The 20,710-nt window shown below is 40.6% G+C and overlaps 1 protein-coding gene across 9 annotated transcripts in view; it reads left to right on the top strand.

Annotated features, from left to right (window-relative positions):
• The first annotated feature begins 13,081 nt into the window (after positions 1-13,081).
• Positions 13,082-20,710, top strand: part of EPB41L5 (erythrocyte membrane protein band 4.1 like 5) — a 138,449-nt gene continuing 130,820 nt past the window's right edge. For 2 of the 9 annotated variants that reach the window (XM_079132179.1, XM_079132174.1), the window contains exons 1-2: positions 13,508-13,625; positions 20,276-20,463. In XM_079132179.1, coding sequence (XP_078988305.1) covers positions 20,284-20,463 — 180 coding nt within the window. In that variant the 5' untranslated portion in view covers positions 13,508-13,625; positions 20,276-20,283. Of the gene's footprint in view, positions 13,277-13,506; positions 13,739-20,275; positions 20,464-20,710 lie in introns of those variants that run through there. The other 7 variants (XM_079132178.1, XM_079132176.1, XM_079132175.1 and 4 more) reach the window with 5 other exon arrangements.

The raw sequence follows: 20,710 nt of genomic DNA, 5'->3' as shown, positions 1-20,710 counted from the left end.
TCAGTTCGGCCAGTTAAACTGTAAACTTTCTAAAACCCATTATGTGCTGTCATACATATGCAAAGTTACTTATATCAAATAATTGTATATTACACAAGCCTATGATAGCAAAAGAGTTGGTTTTTCCAAAAACCCTATAAAGGTGAGTCAGTAAAATTTTAAGGACTGTCTCCCACCCCCCTTTTGTACTAGGGATTGACCCCAGAGGTGCTCTACCACTGATCCACATTCCCTAGGCCTTTTTATTTTGAGAAAAGTTGTACTAGTTCCATAGGGCCTTGTTAAATTGCTGAGGAGAGCCTCAAACTTAGAATCCTTCTATCTCAGCCTCTCAAGTAACTGGGAGTTAGGGGTGAACCACCCTGCTCATCAAGGATTATACTCTTAATTTATTAAAGATAGGTATGAGCAATACAACTATGAGAGACAAAAGCATAGCCAGGCACAGTAGTGCATACCTGTAATTCCAGTGACTCAGGAGGCTGAGGCAGGAGGATCACAAGTTTAAGATCAGCTTGGGCAATTTATTGATACCCCATCTCAAAAATAAGGACTGGGTGTATAACTCGGTGGTAAATCACACCTGGGTTCAATCTCTAGTACTTTGTGGGGGAGAGAGCAAACAAGATGATAAATTTAGGGCCTATTTATTTTTTCCTTCCAAGAAAAACTAAGGGATTATAATGAGGCTGAAACATTAAAAATAAGAAGAAGAAAGAGAACTGCCCTTCATTAAAAAAAATCACAAAAAAGGGCTGGGGATATAGCTTAGTGGTAGAGTACTTTTCTAGCATGTGTGAGTTCAATTCCCAACACTGCAGAAAATAATCTGAAACCCAGCTTTGTGGGACAGGCTTGTAATCCCAGCAATTTGGGAGACCGAGGCAGGAGGATTGAAAGCTTGAGGCTCTGCCTCAAAATGAAGGATAAAAAAGGCTGGAGACTGGGGATGAAGTTCAGTGGTGGAGCTACTACCTTGCATGTGCAAGGCCCTAAGTTCAATTCCCAGTACTGCAAAAACAAATTCAGAATGGGTTGGATATGTAGCTCAGTGGTTAGGCACCCTGGGTTTAGTCCTCAGTATCACAAAAAATATATATAATTGAGGGAAACAGTAGCCCAAGGCAAGAATGTCCACTCTTGCCAGTTTTATGCAACAGAGTACTAGAAGTACTATCAAGAACAAGCAGACAAGAAAAAAAAAACTAAAAAGGCATTCAAATCAGAAAGGGGGAAGTCAGGGCTGGAGAGATCACTCAGTCGGTAGAGTGCTTGCAACAAGACCCTGGGTTTGATCCCCAGCACCACACACACACACAAAAAGGGGGTGGTGGGGAGTCAAATGTTTCCCTGGTTGCTGATGGCATGATTCTAGATGTAGAAAACCTCAGTCCAGTGCAGTGGCACATGCTTGTAATCCCAGAAGCTCAGGGCACTGAGTCAGGAGAATCAAAAGTACAAAGCCAGCCTCAGTAATTCACCAACTTAGCGAGACACCGTCTCAAAATAAAAAATAAAAAGGACTGGGGATGTGGCTCAATGGTTCAGTGCCCCTGCATTCAATCCCCAGTGCAAAAAACAAAAAAGAAAAAAAACCCTCAGAGTCCACATAAAACTGTTAGAACTAAAAAAACAGTAAAGTTGCAGATACAAAATTGACCTACAAAAATCAGTTGTATTTCCTTATACAATAATTATTTATCTGAAAAGGAAATCAAGAAAACAATCCCCTTTGTTTGTTTATTTATTTATTTAGTGATGCTGGGGATTGAGCCCAGGATCTCATACCACTGAGTACTCTACCACTGAGACACCTCTCGGTCTTTACTTGGATTTTGAATATTAAGGTTTTTTCCCCCCATAGTAAAGGTTGGATTTGGTAGCATAAATGGGATTTTAAGCTTATGCATCCTATATACTGGTTGAGAAAACCCTATCCAAAATGCTTGGGACCAGAAGTGTTTCAGATTTCAGATTTTTTAAAAAGTTTTGGAATATTTGCATAGACACTATGAGATATCTTGAGGATGGGACACAAGACTAAACAAAAAATTTATGTTTTATATATACCTTATATGTATATCCTGAAGGTGATATGATTCAATATTTTTAGTGCACCTGCATTTTAACCTGTCACATGAGGTCAGGTATGACATTTTCCACTTGTGATATTAGTCATGTTGGCACTAAAAAGGGTTTTAATTTTGCACAGGCAGGCCTGTCATCCAATCTACTTGGGAGGCTGAGGGTAGGATTGTGAGTTTGAGACCAGTCTGGGCAACTTGGCAAGACCCTGTTTCAAAATAAAAAGGGCTGGGCCTGTGACCTAGAGGTAGAGTGCTGTTTGGGTTCAATGTACCACCAAAAAAAGAAATTAATTTTGTAGAATTTTGGATTTTAGATTAGGAATGCTCAACCTATAGATTTACTGTGCTGATATAAGAGGGGTAAGAAAGGACTTTAGCAGGGTGCAGTGGTAATCCCAGCACTTTGGAGGCTGAGGCAAGAGGATCACTTAAGTCCAGGAGTTTGAACCCAGCTGAAACAATATAGTGAGAATTATCTTAAAAACAAAAAAGCTTAATTAAAATGACTTCTCAAGAAGTCAAACTATCTCTGTTTGCTAATGACATGATCCTATATCTAGAAGACCCATAAAAACTCCACCAGAAGACTTCTAGATCTTATAAATGAGTTCAGCAAAGTAGCAGGATACAAGATCAACACCCATAAATAAGTAGCTTTCCCATACTCCAACATGACTCTGTTGAGGAAGAAATCAGGAAAACTATCCCATTCACAATAACCTAATAAAATAAAATACTTGGGAATTAATCTAACCAAGGAAGTAAAAGAGTTCTTCACTGAAAATTATGGAACAATAAAGAAAGAAATTGAAGAAGACCTTAGAAGATGGAAAGACTGCCGTGTTCTTGGATAGGCAGAATTAATATAGTCAAATTGGCCATACTACCATACTCAATGTGTCATCCCCACATCTACAGAACTTTTTTAATTATTGAGAGAGAGTGTTGGATATGGAAAATGAAACACCCAAGATAGTGCAGCCTGGGAAAAGGGAGTGAAAAAGAAAGTCGCACCTTGATAGCTTTCATCTCTTTCAAGATAAATCATCTCCAGGTGCTGGTCCAAAACCCAAATTCCTGAGTGCCCAAACTGACAAGCTCACTAAATCATCTCTCTCTAACCTATATAAGCCTAAACTTGTCCTTTGGCCGGTGGCTCATTTTCCACCAGGAAAGTGGGTCCATTGGAGGTGTAATCTCCTTCCTGAATAAAAGACTGAGATGATCTGTGAAGTTTGTGTCAGGCCCAGTCTTTTCGTGCTAATAGACAGGGTCTCACTAAATTGCTGAGGCTGGCTTTGAACTTGCGATCTTACTGCCTCAGCCTCCTGAGCCACTGGGACTATGGGCGTGTGCCATCCCACCCAGTTCAAATGTTTTGTTTCACATATGGAAGCTAGGGTCACATGAAGCAAAGGGGGCAGGAAGGATAGGGTATCATAAAGATACAGGGAAGATCAGTTGTGTAGAAGAAGGAGATCAAGAGGCAGAGAGGTGGGATGAGAAGTTAGAGGCAATGCAGAATAAATTCTTTAAAAATTACGTGCATATATAAATGTACCACAGGAAATTTCAGCTCTATGTATAAGTAAAAAGAACCAATCAAATATAAATAAATAGAGGAGTGAAAGGAAGTCAGAATGAAGAAGGAGAATAGGGGAGGGAGAGAACAGGAGGGAAAAGGGGTGATCATGAACTGAAATCGAATTCCATGCATATATGATTCTGTTGGGATGAACCCAACTACTGTGTATAACTATAAATCTCTAAAAAGATGAATAAAATAAAATATCTTTTTGACATGTACTGAAATATTCATATGAATTTCTATGCATGTTACTAATGGCTTCACACAGTTGAAATTTCTATACATTTTTTCCTATACATTCTTTTCATGATCACTATTTGTTTAAGTGTTGTATTTTGTGTGCTGCTGAATTTTGTTTTTCATTTTTCTTCTTTTAGGTATTCGAAGGTTATTTTTGTGGTCTAGAATTATTTTTCCTGATTCGATTCTAATGGTTTAAAATAGTGGGGCTCACTACCTCAGGTAAAATTTGACTATTAACAGAAAATTACTTGATACATTAAGACTTCATCATGAGTGAAAGTAGCTTAGCCTAAACCTAGGAAGAGCCCTGCCCAATGTTCTTGGCCGTCACTGAGCCATGCATTCCCCTTTTTTTTTTTTTTTTTTTAAATATTTTTTAGATGTTGATAGATCTTTATTTTATTTATTTATTTATTTATATGTGGTGCTGAGAATTGAACCCAGCGCCTTACACATGTTAGGCAAGTGCTGTACCACTGAGCCACAACCGCAACTCAAGCCATGCATTCTGAGACCAAGTAAACCTTAATGCTGAGTGTGACAGGAAAATTTACATCAACAGTGGTTTTTTTATGCTGTTTACTTACTGGAAACCATGTGGATTCCCTATCAAAAAGGCAGAAGAAGCTGGGAACAGTGGCGCATGCCTATAGTTCCAGCTATTTGGGAGACTGAGGCGGGAGGATCACTTGAGTTCAGGAGTTCAAGGTCAGCCAAGGCAACAGAGCAAGACCCATCTCAAAAAAAAAAAAAAGTTTGAAGAAAATAAAAGTTGAAGTTGCTCTATCAAATTAAATGAACTTTACTGACTGGAAATACTAAGCTTTCCATCGCTATAGCAAAAACCTGGGATGATCAACTTATAAAGAGAAAAGGTTGATAGAGGCTCACTGTTTTTGAGGTTTCAGTTGCTGATTGGTTGGCCCTGTTGTTTTGGGGCCCATGTGAAGAAACACATCGTGGCAGAAGTGTGGTGGAGCAAAACCACTCACTGCATGGCCAGGAAATAGAAGGAGGAAGAGGAAGGGAATGGAGTCCCATTAACACCTTCAGAGGCATTCCCTCAGTGACCTGAAGACCTCCCATTAGACGCCACCTCTTAAATTTTGTGCCACCTACCAGTAACACCACAGGGGACCAAACTTTAAACACATGGAGCTTTAAAAGACATTCCAGATCTAAGCCACGGCATTCTGCCTAGGGCTCCCAAAGATCCATGTCAATCTCACAACACAAAATGCATTCATTCCATCCCCAGAGTCCCCGAAGTCTTAACTGTGCCAGCGCTACTCAAAAGTCCAAGTGCGGGGCTGGGGCTGGGGCTCAGTGGTAGAGCGCTTGCCTGGCACATGTGAGGCCCTGGGTTCGATCCTCAGCACCACATACAAAATAAACAAATAAAGGTATGTGTTCATCTACAGCTAACCATTACTTTAAAAAAAAAAAAAGAAAAAGTCCAAGTGCAATGACATACATCTGTAATTCCAGTGGCTTTGAAGCAAGATCTTATCTCAAAGTTAAAAAGAGGTGGGGGAAAGAGAAAAAAAAAACAAAAAATAAAAAAAAAAAAAAAAAAAAAAAAAAAAATAAAAATAAAAAAAAAAAAGAGGTGGGGATGTGGTTCAGTTGTTAAGTTCCCCAGGTTAAATCCCTGGTACCAAAAAAAAAAAAAAAAACCTCAAGGAAACAACTCAACTGTAAAATAGAAAAGAAAGCACATCCTTTCAAAATATAATGGCATAGATAATAGAAGAAAAAGTAGACCCAAATCTCCCCATGTCGGATTAGAAACCTGCTTCCTTAACAAGACTCTTAAAGCGCAAGAAGTAAAATCAAGACTCCAAAAATGGGATGGAATCAAACTAAAAAGCTTCATCTCAGCAAAAGAAACAACGCGAAGAGAATGGGAAAAATTTCCTACAGAATGGGAAAAAAATCTTTACCACATGTACCTCAGAGCATTAATCTCCAGGATATATAAAGAACTCAAAAAACTTAACACCAAAAAATCAAAAAACCCAATCAATAAATGGGCAAAGGAAATGAACAGACACTTCAAAGAAGAAGTACAAATCGATCAACAAATATATGAAAAAATGTCAATTTTTCTCTAGCAATTAGAGAAATGCAAATTAAAACTACACTGAGATTCCATCTCACCCCAGTCAGAATGGTAATTATCAAGAACAAAAGTAATAATAAAGGTTGGCAAGGATGTGGGGAAAAGGAACACATACATTGCTGGTGGGACTGCAAATTGATGCAGCCATCCTGGAAAGCAATAGGGAAATTCCTTAGAAAACTTGGAATGGATCCACCATTTGACCCAGTTATCCCACTCCTTGGTTTATATCCAAAGGACTTAAAATCAGGACTTAAAATGTAGCCACATCAATGTTTATAGCAGCTCAAATCACAATTGCCAAGCTATGGAACCAACCTAGGTGCCCTTCAACAGATGAATGGATAAAGAAACTGTGGTACATATACACAGAGGAATGTTAGCCATAAAGAAAAATGAAATTATGGCATTTGCCAGTAAATGGATGGAACTGGAGAATATTATGCTAAGTGAAATAAGCCCAAAGAACCAAAGGCCAAATGTTTTCTCTGATATTTGGATGCTAATTCACAATAATGGGGGCGGGGCGTGGATAGAGGTGCTCTGGACTACACAGAGGGGAGTGAAGGGAGGGGAGATGGCATGGGGGCAGGAATGATAGTAGAATGAATCAGACATTATTACCCTATGTGCATATATGATTTCATGACCTGTGTAACTCACATCATGTACAACCAGATAAATGAGAAGTTATACTCCATTTATGTATGATGTGTCTGACCCAAAACAGACCTGTCCATCTCTAAAACCAAATTCAATTTTCTTTGAGAGAAACTATTTCGAAGAAACAATACCAGTTTACATGTTTGAAAAATCATTGTCATAATTAACCTGTACCTCATATTTTTAAACCGAATTTTAGAAAATGGGCATTTGAGATTTGATTAGAAAATTTTCTTTTTAAAGGAAGCTTGAGAGGCTGGGGTTGTGGCTCAGTGGTAGCCACACTTGCCTAGCATGTGTGGGGTACTGGGTTTGATCCTTAGCACCACATATAAATAAATAAACAAAATAAAGTTATTGTGTCCATCTACAACTAAAAATATTTTTAAAATAGATGAATGAAATGAAAGTGCATCAGCAAGTAAAAAAAAATTTGTTTAAAAAAAGAAGGTTAAGGTTTGGGTTATTTTTAACAAAACTCTACAACATGAGTAAACCCAGGCTTTTTTGTGTGTGTCTTGGGTTGATATAAAATAAAAGCCTCATATGTAGGAATAAGTTTAGTGTCAGAGATTTTAAGATCTGGAATGATCTCAGAATCCTCTTTTCCATTGACCTCATTTTATAGATGAGAAAAGCAAGGCCAGGAAAGATGCCTTGTCTGAGTGAGTTAGCAACCAGGTGGCCACACTAGACTTGTTCCCTTCGCAGGCCCTGGTGTCCAGCACCAGTCACAGGTGTGGGGCACTCCCTGCAGACCTCCTCCTTCAGGCCAATAATGAGCCAAATAAACTTTGAGCTTCTTTGTAATGCAGAATCTCAGGTCCCTCCCCCCAGTCTCAAGCCATTTAATAAGATTCCCCAGGTGACTCATGCGCATTAACTTCTGGGGGCAATGAGCTGCCTCCTTCCTTTTTCTTCCCCCTTGAGTCTTTAATCCTCATCATGGTTTCATCATTAGACAAAACTAATGGCAACATTTTTCACTTCTTTTATTACCCAATAGTATAAGCTTGCTTGGAGCCATCAAAGGTTTTCTGATTTTTCCCCCCTATCTGTATAAAGAAGGAGCATATGATACCAGATAAATCAGGCTCTGTTTCAGAAACCCTGAACACGGAGTATGGGGTATGCACGGAACATGACTACTTAGTTCCTTCACCTTGAGTCTCCCAAAGCAGGGAAAAGCCTGAAGGGTTTGGTGCAGAAAATGACTTGCCTTCCCCCCATTCCTGCTTGTGGATTTTACCCAGGGCTTTATGCATGTTAGGCCAGTGCTGTATCGCTGTGCCAGATCCCAGCTCTGACTTATCTTTTTTTAAAAAAAATTTCATTTTTTTTTATATACATGACATTAGAGTGTATTTTGACATATTATACATACATTGAATATAACTTGTTCTAATTAGGATCCCATTCTTGGGGTTGTACATGATATGGGGTTATATTGGCTGTGTATTCATATATGAACAAAGGAATGCTATGTCTGTCCGATTCATTCTACTGTCTTTCCTATTCCCAATCCCTCTCCCTTCCCTTCATTCTCCTTTGTCTAATCCAATGAACTTTTATTTTTTCCTCCCCAACTTGTGTGTTCACATCCACATATCAGAGAGAACATTTGGCCTTTGGTTTGGGGGAATTGGCTTATTTCACTTAGCATGAATGTCTCTAGTTCCATCCATTTACCAGCAAATGCCATAATTCCTTTCTTCTTTATGGCTGAGTAATATTCCACCGTGTATACATACCTGTACACACCACAGTTTCTTTATTCATTCATCTGTTGCAGGGCACCTATGTTGGTTCCACAGCTTTGCTACTGTGAATTGAGCTGCTATAAACATTGATGTGGCTGTGTCACTGTAGTATGCTGATTTTTTAAAGTCCTTTGTGTATAAGCCGAGGAGTGGGATAACTGGGTCAAATGGTTGTTCCATTCCAAGTTTTCTAAGGAATCTCCATACTGCTTTCCAGAGTGGTTGCATCAATTTGCATTCCCACCAGCAAATTGATTCTCCCATATCCTGGCCAACATTTGTTGTTACTTATATTCTTGGTAACTGCCATCCTGACTGCAGTGAGATGGAATCTCAGTGTAGTTTTAATTTGCATTTCTCTAATTGCTAGAGATATTGAATATTTTTTCACATATTTATTTACTATCTGTATTTCTTCTGTAAAGTGCCTGTTCAGGTCCTTTGCCCATCTTTAAACACACCTCTTCTCTGCATACTTCCACCCCAATGACTCCCCTTTCTGCTAGTGTATTCTTCAGTTGGATGTGGCTAATACTTTAGTATGAATTAGTTTAAGGTTTATTCCTCCAAGAAGTAAACAAGAGAGGAAGGTTAGACTTTCAAATGTGAGAATCTGGCTCAGGAAACATATGTAGGAGATCCTAGTCTTCTATTTGAAATGCTCACGTATTTCTGTTCCTTGGTCTGGAAAATTTGTATTGTCTTATATGTAAATATTGATTGCTTCCCCCTCCTCCTTTGCACTAACTCCATATAGGGGATTGAATGAACCCAGGGATGCTCTACCATTGAGTTACATCCCTAACTTTTTTATCTTTAATTTCAAGGCTCACTAAGTTGCCCAGGTGGTCTCTAACTTGTCACCCTCCCGCATGAGCCTCCAGAATACCTGGGATACAGGTAAGCACCAGCACACCCAGTTTACTCTACCATTTTTGCCAACTTCACTCAACACATTGTTTTGATTTAATCTATTTATTTATTTGTACTGGAGATCAAACCCAGGGGCACTTTACCACTTAGTTACATTACCAGCCCTTTTTTATTTTTTGTTTTGAGACAGGGCCTTGGTAAGTTGCTGAGGCTAGCCTTAAACTTGCCACCCTTCTGTCTCAGTCTCTTCAGATGCTGGAATTACAGCATCTTGCCTGTACCACTGTGCCAGGCAAGACTTTTTTTTTTTTAATTACCCAACTGTGTTCTGATTGCCTTTTGGCTATTGTCAGGAAATAAATGTACTCTCAAAGGACAAAAATTTGTCACCAGTGAGAAAATCCAGAGTACTGTGAAGTGGTTTCTGCTTAAACACCTGGTGTTAGTTGAACGGAGTGGCACACACCTGTAATCTCAGTGACTCAGGAGGATGAGGCAGGAGGATACAAGATCAAGACCCAAGCTCAGAGGTGCAGTGCTTGCTAGGATGCCCAGGGCCCTGAGTTCAATCCCCAGTACTGAAAATAGAAAGAAAATAACATTTTTAGGTAACTTGTTTTAGGTAAGGCTTAAAACTACGCTGGGAAGAAGATGGTGTTCATGTTAAGCCTTCCAGATGTTTTAGATCTTTTAGCTTCTGAACCAAGTCTAGACTTTCCACAGTATCCTAATAAAACTCCCCTAATGGGTGTTTTTTGATGACTGGTTTTGTTTTTTTGTTAGTATTTTTCAAATAGGTTGTGTTAGTCAACTTTCTGGCACTGTGACAAAATACCTGAGAAGAATCAGTTTATAGCCAGGAAGGATTTATGTTAGTTCAGAATTTCAGAGGTCAGTCCCTGGTTACTTAGCTCCATTGCTTTGGTCCTGTGGTGAGGCTTCCCTGTGGTGGGGAACACATGGTGAAGGAAAGCAGCTTACCTCACGGTGGCAGGGAAGCAAAGAGACAGAAGAAGGGGTGGAGGTCCTATCTCCTTTGAGGGTACACCCCCAATGACCTAGCTTCCTTCTACTGGGTCCCACCTGCCAAAGGTTCCACCATTTCCCAACAGCACACAGGCTGGAAACCAAGCCTTTTGCATATATATGGTCCTCTGGGGGATATTTAAGATGCAAACCATAACAGTAGTGCTCTCCTAGATCCAGTTTTCTGATAAACAAATTCTCATATCTACTGTCCTGAGGATATTTTCTTTTTAATGGAGTCTTTTGGAATTCAGGGCCCCTTCAGTTTTCTTTTTCCTTTTGTTTTTTCTTTCTTTTCCTTCCTTCTTTATTTCCCACCTTCTCTCCCTCCCTCCCTCCTTCCTTCCTTCCTTTTTTTGGTACTGGGGACTTAACCCAGGGGCATTAACCACTGAGCCACATCCTCAGTCCCTTTATATTTCTTATTTTAAGATAGGGTTTTGCTAAGTTGCTTAGGGCCTCACTAAGTTGCTGAGGCTGGCCTCAAACTTGCTATCCTCCTGCCTCAGCCTCCAGAGTTGCTGGAATTACGGGTGTGCACTACCGTGCCCAGCCCCTTCAGTTTTCAAGAGGACTTAATCTCACATTGGAATTCTCTCTGATCCAGTCAGTACAGAATACCTGGGCACAAATGGTCCCATCAATGTGAACCAATTCAGAGACGGCTGACCAAGAAAGCAAAGAGCCTAGAAATAACGACAAGAGAAGAAGATTTGGTAGGATTGGGACAAGTTTCAATTATTTAAAGGATGTGGTGGTGACACCTGTAATCCCAGTGATTTGGGAAGCTGAGGCAGGAGGATCACAAGTTCAAGGTCAGCCTCAGCAACTTAGTGAGACCTTGTCTTCATATTAAAAGGGCTGGGGATGTAGCTTAGTGGTAAAGTGCTCCTGGGTTCAATCCCCAGAACCAAACATTAATAATAATAATAATAAATAAAGGGTTGTGACATGAAGGAGGGATATGTTTCTTCTTGTGAATAGGGGCAGATTTATTAAGATAATTAGGTTTAAGCTTTAGGGCTTTCGGGCTCCTTACTTGTAAGACCCTCTTTTTTTTTTTTTTTTTGGTACTGGGGATTGAACTCAGGAGCTACATTTCCCAGCCCTTTTTATTTTGAGGTAGGTTTTCTCTGTGTTGCCCAGGTTAGCCCTAAACTCCTGTACTCAAGCCATCCTCCTCCCTCAACCTCCAGAATAGCTGGGAATACAGGCATGTGCCACCACATCTCACTTCCCATTAACTTTTGGAACAAAGGCACAGACTATTTGCTGTAAAGAGTGGATGCTGCCAGGAAGAATGTGGATGGCTATAGAGGATGCCTACTGCACCAACCCACTGCATAGTGGAATCCTCCTGGTTCTTGGAAATATATTCCTTTATGGAAAGAATATCCTCACCCCAGAATTCCACTTCTATCTTAGGTTCTTGTTTGCTCTCTAGAGTCACAAAGAAAGGGGTAATTCCAGATTGTGTAGTTTCTAAAACCCTAATAAGTGGAGGAAATGTGTGAACACAAATTTAAGTATTCAAAATTAGGAACAACCAGGTGCAGTGGTGGTGCATACCTGTAATCTCAGCGACTCCGGAGTCTGAGGCAGGAGGATCGAGAATTCAAAGTCAGCCTTGGCAACTCAGCGAGGCACTAAGCAACTCAGTGAGACCCTGTCTCTAAATAAAATCCAAAAAAAAAAAAAAAAGGGGGCTGGGAATGTGGCTTAGTGGTAGAGTGCCCCTGGGTTAAATCCCAGTACTGGCGAAAAACATGTTAATGGGGAGTCCTTGATCTCAGAGAAGGCTCCTCCCCAAACCTCAAGGGTGAATTACGGTTGGTCTAGCCAGTAATAACAACAACAACAACAATAATAAAAATAACAGCAGAGGCTTAAGTCTTCCCCTAAGAAATGGGGAAGAGAGGAGACATTTCTAAATATTTAGATTCTTTTTTCTATTTTTGCGGTGCTTGGGATGGACCCCTTGCCTCAAGCACAGCTAGGTATGTGCTCTACCACTGGGTCACACCCTCAGCCCTAAATTCATTCGTTCTTTTCTTTTTTCTTTTTTGTACTGGGGATTAAACCAAGGGGTGCTTAACCACCGAACCACATCCCAGCCCTTTTTAATATTTTACTTACAGCCAGGGTCTCGCCGAGTTGCTTAGGGCCGGTCTAAATTGCTGAGGCTGGCTTCGAACTTACGATCCTCCTGCTTCAGCGCCCCAGCACTGGGATTACAGGCAAGCGCGACTGCACCGGGCCCTTTTTATTTTTATTTCAGACAGGGTCTCACTAAATTACGTAGGGCCTAGCTAAATTGCTAAGGTTGGCCTCGAATTTGTGATCCTCCTTCCTCAGTTTCCTAAATCGCTGGGATTACAGGCGTGAACCATGGCGCCGCCTGAATTAATGTCTTGAATGAATGGATGAATAATCCAGCAAGCCAGTTTTCCAGGCACCTAATGGTGTCACGCTGGTAGCGACAGCCACCTTGGTGATAGAACTAACTCTGAGGCTCTCTGCCGGCGTGCACCCACTCGGCAGGTGCGGTCTGACAGCCAGACGGGCTGGGCAGAGGCTCTTGGGAGGTGGCAGTCAGCTCCTGCCCAGCTCCGCCCAGCGTCGCCGGTTTAACCCAAGGCTCTCCCGGAGGATTGATTTCCGGGGCGGTGTGATTGCCAGTGTAAGAGCGGAGCGCCCCGCCCTCGGGGGCGGAGCTCGGAGGGGCTTTAAGGGGCGGGCCGGCGAGTGGCCAGGGTCCGCCGGAGGTTAGCGCAGGGTGGGCGCGCGTGGTGGGCCGCCATTTCTTGGCGTCGCTTGAGGAGCCGCCCCCTCCTCAGCTTCTCCTGGGGCCTCTCGCCTTCGGTCCCCGGCGCCCCGCGCCCTCAACGCCGTCGCGCGGTCGTCCCTATCCCAGGTAAGCGTGAGGCCCGGCGGCCCCGGCTGCACAGCCGGCTTCTCTCCCGGCGCGCGGACCCCTCCTCGCCCAGGGCGGCCTGGTCCCCGCGAGGTGGGTGGGGGCAGCGCCGGCATGCTGGGCTGCCCGGGCCTTCCCCGCCCGGCGGGCACTGCGAGAAGCCAGCCGGAGGGGAGGGGCGGCGGCGGCCGGTGGGGCAGGCGGCGGAGTTTCGGGCGATACCGCGCCGCGCGGCGGTGTTCAAGTTTGCCCGGCGGCCGCGCTTCGGGGCCGGAGCCTGCCGTCCCGGGCGGCGCTGGGCACCGCGCACCTAGCAGCGGCGCGCAGGCCGGCCAGGGGAGAGTGGCGGGTAAGGGAACACCTCCAGTTCGCGTCGGGGTCCTGGAACAGACGTGCGAATGGACGCGTCAGGCAGATTGTAATTGAGAAAAACTTCCGCCACTTGGAAATTGTGCCAGGCAGGTGTGTGCCGAGTCCTGGGGAGGGCTGAGGCATCTTCCGCGCCCCCGCCCTGGCGTGTGAACCAGGGGCTCCTGCTGGGTAAAGTTTCTTGTATCGGTCTCTGTTTTTATGGTTACTCTGGTGAATTCCCTTCTAGAAGATACAGCTCTTAAGCCATTTGCAAGTATTTTAAACTAGTTTCAAGCTTTTGCTTTGTTTTCTTTTTTAAGAATTAGGAGAAAAGTAAACATGACTACATTTCTGATGCAACCCATAATTCCATTAACCTTATTGCTAACATAACTAACCAGTTACTGAGTTCCACGTACCATGGATGGGTTATTTGGAGTAAGATAGTTCACGTTTTTTTTTTTTTTTTTCCTTAAAGTGGGGTTCTTTTTTTTTTTTTTTTGTCTTTTTTGGAACTGGGGGTCGGACCCAGGGCTTTGCGAATGCAAGGCAGATGGTTTGCTACTGAGCTACATCCCAACCCCTGCCCCCCATTTTTTTTTTTTTTTTTTTTTTTTAATAAATAGCGTTTCAGGCTTCATTAGAGAACGATACGTGCAGTTTCGCTGCTGTTGAATTACTCGTTGACATTTTCTTTATTGGGATTACTGAGACAAAAGATAGTGATATTTTCATGGCATTTGCTGTAAATTGGCATATTGTTTTTTTAAGTAATTGCTTACCATATTGTGTGCATCAGTCATACGTATGTATACACGTTTCGTCTTGGATGTGCTTTTTAAAAGCAACTATTTAAGTAGTAAACGATTACTTCAGTTGCATTTCTAAGATTGAAAAGGAAACCCTTATTTATTGTTCAAAAGTTAGTAATTTTATTATTTTTTTGAAACTTTACCATCTAGAAATTCTCCTGTATCCTATTAGTGTGTGCCCAGTATGCATGTTGCCATTCTGCGTGTTGGATCAACTTTAGGGAGTCGATTTAAGTCCTAATCTTTGTTTCTTAGGAGGGGAAGTAACTAGTTTAAAAAAATTAAGCAGTAACGTTTATTAGCTGTTACATAAAGAAAAGCCTGAGTACCAATAGGGGTACTTAATTTAGACTCAGAAACCTGGGAGTGCTTTCCTGAGGAAAAGACATATCAACTGTAAATCCTAAGATACCTGCCTGAAGAGGGGGAGCAGAAGGAGAGAGGTGAAGTGGGAAAAGATTATTCCAGAAAGATGAAACAACTCATGAAAACAATCCATAATCAAGACTTTTGGGCACGCTGACTACTAGAGCAGAGAGCATCTGGAGTGGACAGGCAGGTGGGAGTAGTGTGGTGATAGGGTTATTAGAGTGCAACAAGAATCAGATTTGTGGTTGCTAAAAAATTCACTGGCTGCAGTGTAAAAAAAATGGAATTGAGCAAGTGTGGATGGGATGGTGAAAAAGTGAAAAATATATATTTTTTAATGTACTGGGGCTTGAACCCTGGGGTCTGATGAACTACATCTCCAGCCCTTTTTTATTTTAAGACAGGGTCAGGATAAATTCCCAGGCTGGCCTCAAATTAGTGATCCTCCTGCCTCAACCTCCCAGGAAGCTGGGATTACAGGTGCATTCCACCACCACTCCTGGTTCAACACCCCCCCACCCCCTCACTCCCATTCTGGGGACTGAACCCAGGGGTAATTTACTTCTGAGCTATGTCCAGCTTTTTTTTATTTTTTGTTTTGAAACAGTCTCACTAAGCTGCCCAGGCTGACTTTGGACTTGAGATCCATTTGCTTCAGCTTCCTGTATAGTTAGAATTATAGGCATGCAACACATTTTATCATTTAAAAAAATGGTAAAAGCTTAATGACATATTTGTGTATTCATAAGAGCTCAAGATTGACCCTATTGGAGAGAACCGTATTTAACAGTTTGCATTATCCTTCCAGTCCTTGTGTATGTGCAGGCAGGTGTGTATGTGTGTCCTCCCCTTAATGTGGAATAATATGTTCATTTTTTGGTTAGATTTTTCACTTGTAAATTTTTAAAAAGATTTTTCTTCATAAACCACTAAACATTTACTTTTTTAAAAAATACAGTTTTTAGTTATAGATGAACAATACCTTTATTTCTTTTTTTATGTGGTGCTGAGGAATGAACCCAGTGCCCCACACATGTAAAGCAAGTGCTCTACTACTGAGCTGCAACGCTAGCCCCTAACGAATTTTATCAATATTTAAGTCAACTGTACTTTTAAAAGAACTGTATTATATACCATTATATGTACTACAACTCTTTGTGTGCTGTGCTGATGGACATTTAAAAATTTCCTAAATCACACCCTTAACAGTACTTATTCCTACAATAGAGCACATATGTGACTGTTTTATTTGACCATCCACCAGAAATAGAATTGCTGAATGCAAAGATATGCACATTAAATTTTTTAATTGCATGTTTAAAAACCTGTTCAAAGAGGACAGTTTATGAAAGTGATTGTTTTTCTCAGCCTTTTTTAACATTGGCTACTTTAAATTTTAATGACAAGCAATATCCATTTTTGTTGGTTCGTTTGTTTGAAACAGGGTCTCACTATATTGCCCAGGCTGTCTTTGAACTTCTGGTCCCAACCCATCCTGTTTCAGCCTCCCTTGTACTAGTTGGAACAATAGGCATGGGCCACTGTGCCCAGCTTTGTCTTTTATTTTTTTTTTTCAGGTGCTGGGGGTCAAACCTGGTGCCTTATACAATCTAAGCAAGTGTTCTACCATGGAGCCACATCCTCAGCCCTATCTTAATTTTTAATTTGTTTTTTTGGGGGGTTTTGTTGGACATCTCTTTTACAAAGTTTTCTTTCCCCCCTGGCATTGGGGATGGAACATGACTTTGAGCATGCCAGGCAAACAGTCTCGCACTAGATCATGTCTGAACAATGTCAACTTCTTTTATGATTTTTTTTTGTTGTTGTTGTTGATTTTTTTAACTGTACTGGGGCTGGAACCCAGGAGCACTCAACCAATGAGCTACATTCTCAGTCCTTGTTTTTTAATTTTGAGACAGAATCTTGCTAAGTTGCTTAGGGCCTTGCTAAGTTGTTGAGGCTGACCTAGAACTTGCAATCCTCCTGCCTCAGCCTCCTCGGTTGGTGGGATTACAGGTGCGCATCACAATGCCTGACTCCCAGCCTTTTTTAAGATTTAATTTTAAAATTTATTTTATTTTTTGTGGTGCTGGGTATTGAATCTAGAGTCTTATTCATGCTAGGTCAGCACTATCATTAAGCTATATCCCCAGCTTCTCAATCCCTTTCTTAAATTTTTTATTTTGAGACGGCATCTAATTGCCCAGGCAGGCAGGCCTCAAATTTGTGATTCTCCAGTTACAGCCTCCTGGGTTGCTTGGATTGTAGGCATATGCCTCTGCCCCTGGCTATGAGTCTTTTTTTATTATCTTTTATGACATGTTTCTTCTTATCTTGCCCATTTAAAAAATTGTGATGTTTATCTAAATGATTTGTAATAATTGTTTACTAAACTGCTTATTAATTCTTAATTTTTTTTTTCCAGATTCTTTAAAAGCCCTTCACCCTAGCCAGATATGGTGGTATACACCCATAGTACTAGCTATTTGGGAGACTGGGACAGGAGGAGTACAAGTGTTTTTTGTTTGGTTATTTTTGCAGTACTGGGGACTAAACCCAGGGGTGTTCCACCACTAAGCTATATCCCCAACCCTTTTTATTTTTATTTTGAGACAGGACCTTGTAAATTTGGTGAGGCTGGTCTCGAATATGCAGTTCTGCCTTCGCTTCCCAAGGAGCTGGGATTATGTGTGTAGGTTATGAGGTCTGGCAGGATCTCAAATTTGAGGCCAGCCTGGGCAGTTTAGTAAGACTGTGGTAGAGTGCTTGCCTGCCTAACATGTACTAGTACTTTCTCATTTCTTTTTCACTTTAAATCTTTATTGCATCTGTAATTTTTTTGACAAGAACTTTCATATTTCTGAAAAATAAACGTTATTTTTAATTGTTTAATCATTCAAAATGAAGGTATTAAAATTCTAACTATTTGGAGAGCAGTGGCACCTGCTAGGAGATTACAGTCTTAGCTACATGGGAGGTTGAGGTGGGAATCCAGGAATTGGAAGTTCAGCCTAGGCCGGAGACTTTAAAAAAAATCTTTAAATTCTAAATCTGAAAACTTTTTTCTTTCACAGGTTAACTCATGTAGTGAATCAGTTCTCAGGGTGTCAGGATGATGTGAAAGAAAAATCATTTTACATTTAGTTTCCTAGGAAACACAAAATTGTGCATTTTGAACATTTTTTTCTTTAAAATTTTTTATTTTGAATAAATTCAACATACAAAGAGTCACAAGACTGTAATGAACCCCCATGTACATATGACCCGGTTTCAGTAACTATTGGCCAGTTAGTTTCATCTCTGTCAGGACTTCTTTGTGTTAGTTTGACCTAAATACCAGCAAAACATCTTTTCTTATGTAAATATTTATGTATCTCTAAGAGATAAGGATCTTTTTAAAAATTAAACATCAATACAAAAAGTGGCTGAAGTTCTTTGGTTATGACAATCCAATCATTATTCAAATGTGTGTTTTTATAATGTATTTCTTTGGGCATTTCCAATGAAAACTGTTTATGGTTATGATTAGATCAATATTGAGAATGTATTGTAAGATCTAGTAGCTAAGTCATGTCCTGTACTGTGATTATTTTACCTTTTCCATGTAACTTATTTTTTCTGCAATTAATAATCATCTTATTTGTTGGTTTAGCCATATATACTTATTCTCAAACTCTTTTAGTGAGGTGACTTTGTTTTTATGGTGTTTCTAACCCTGTATTTGGTATTTTCAAATATAGAATAGTGTACTGTATTTTTAAAGTTCCTGACATCTATCTGTTTTAACTATTTTGTTTAGCTTTAGTTTTCTTAGTAGAGATAAGGAAACAAGTAACATTAAAGTAGTATGACATTATAAATGTTTGTTAGGTAGTAATTTAAATTCTGTGGAGACAGGCATGGTATCTTATGCTACACTGCAGAGACTGAAACTGAAGGATTGCTTGACTCTAGTTTGATTGACACCAGGCTGGGCAGCATAGTGAGAAAAAGAAAAATTCTAAATAACAGAATATTTAATAAAACATGGATGGGGTGGGGTTGTGGCTCAGTGGTAGAGCACTCACCTAGCATGTGTGAGGCCCTGGATTTGCTCCTCAGCACCACATGAAAATAAAGGTATTGTGTCTACCTACAACTAAAACAAAATATTAAGATGAAACATGGTGTTTGAATTATGTTTGTATTTTAACCTAAGGTGATTATTTTCGTATTATCTTAAGTGCTTAGAAAGGAAATAGAACTTCCTTTGGAATTGTTAAATCATTACACTACACTTCAGTGGTATTTAACATTATTTTCCAGTGTTTGTGGGATATTTGACTATTGTACATATAATTTATTGATCCAAAGGCTTGATGAATCTTACTAAGGTTTGCCTTTTCTTGTCAGATGAGCTCATAAAATAGTCCAGTAAATTTAGAAAACTGCAAACCATGGGGCTGTCTTATATATGCCTTTAAAAACTTTATTTTATTTATTTATTTTTTTTGCGGTGCTGGGGATTGAGCTCAGGGCCTTGTGCTTGTGAGGCAAGCACTCTACCAACTGAGCTATGTCCCCAGCCCAAAAATGTAATTTTTTAACAGTACATTTATTCTTTTTAAAAATTTTTTAGAATTTTTTTAGTTGTCGATGGACCCTTATTTTTATTTACTTATATGCAGTGCTGAGAATTGAACCCAGTGCTTCACACATGCTAAGTGAGTGCTCTACCACTGAGCCATAACTCCAGCCCAGTAAATTTATTTTTAATTGATGAATAAAAATTATTTTTTCAGTTGTAGATGGACGTGATATCTTTATTTATTTATTTATTTTTGGCGAGGGGTTAAATGTTTATTCAACCAAGCTTTAAATTATACATCCACCTACAGTCTGTAAACAAATACAGTACACGTGTAAGTAAATGGGCAGCAAATCAGAACCAGTGGAAAAACTAAAGTTCCCTTTGCACACTGGCACCTCGCCACAACACCCTCTGTGGGCCACCGCCACAAGGCTGTGCTGGATTTAAGAATAAAATGAAAGAAACTGAAAGTTAGCTTCATTGCCTCCTGAGGGTGGGTGTTAAGACAGGCGTCTGCTCCACGCTAGGCAGGGTGGACCACAGCAAGGCAACAGTGTAGTTTTTACATTCATAGATTGGCTGAAATAGTACAAATTAACTTTCTAATCTCGGTGTCTCCCTCCCTATTCTTTTTTTTTTTTATGTGGTACCGAGAATTGAACATAATGCCTCACACATGCTAGGCAAGGGCTCTACCTCTGAGCCACACCTCAGCCCAAATAAAAATTATATTCAGTGTATACAACATGATATTTTGATGTATGTTTAAAGAGCAGCCAATTATAATCTTTTTGAAATAATGTCCATAGGACTTTAATTAGATAATACCATTTGTCTGACTTGAAGTAGTATGGAATATATTTTTTCTCCTGATTTTTGTTCTACCTGGTTCTATAGTGACAGAAATGCTGAGCTTCCTCCGTAGAACTCTCGGGCGCCGGTCGATGCGTAAACATGCTGAGAAGGAACGACTCCGAGAAGCACAGCGAGCTGCCACACACATCCCTGCAGCTGGCGATTCAAAGTCCATCATCACATGTCGGGTGTCCCTTCTGGATGGTACTGATGTTAGTGTGGATTTACCGGTACGTGGATCTTGCAAGCTTGCAAATTCTTTCTTTGATCTTTCTATTGATAACTTTTTGGGGGAATTAGACAGTATGGGTTAGTATACATCAGGCACTGTAATGTTTCAGTACATGAATCAGGTAACCTTAGACCAAAAGTACTTGGACTAATACTCTCTGGAGTAACTGTCAGTTATGTGAAATGTTTAAGCTATAGGGCAGTTATTGGTGTGGATTAACCTATGCCTGTTTATGTGTGCTCTTG

This window comes from Sciurus vulgaris (assembly GCF_902686455.1).
Source record: "Sciurus vulgaris genome assembly, chromosome: 3".
NCBI lineage: Eukaryota > Metazoa > Chordata > Mammalia > Rodentia > Sciuridae > Sciurus > Sciurus vulgaris.
This window is presented reverse-complemented; position numbering and strand designations above follow the sequence as displayed.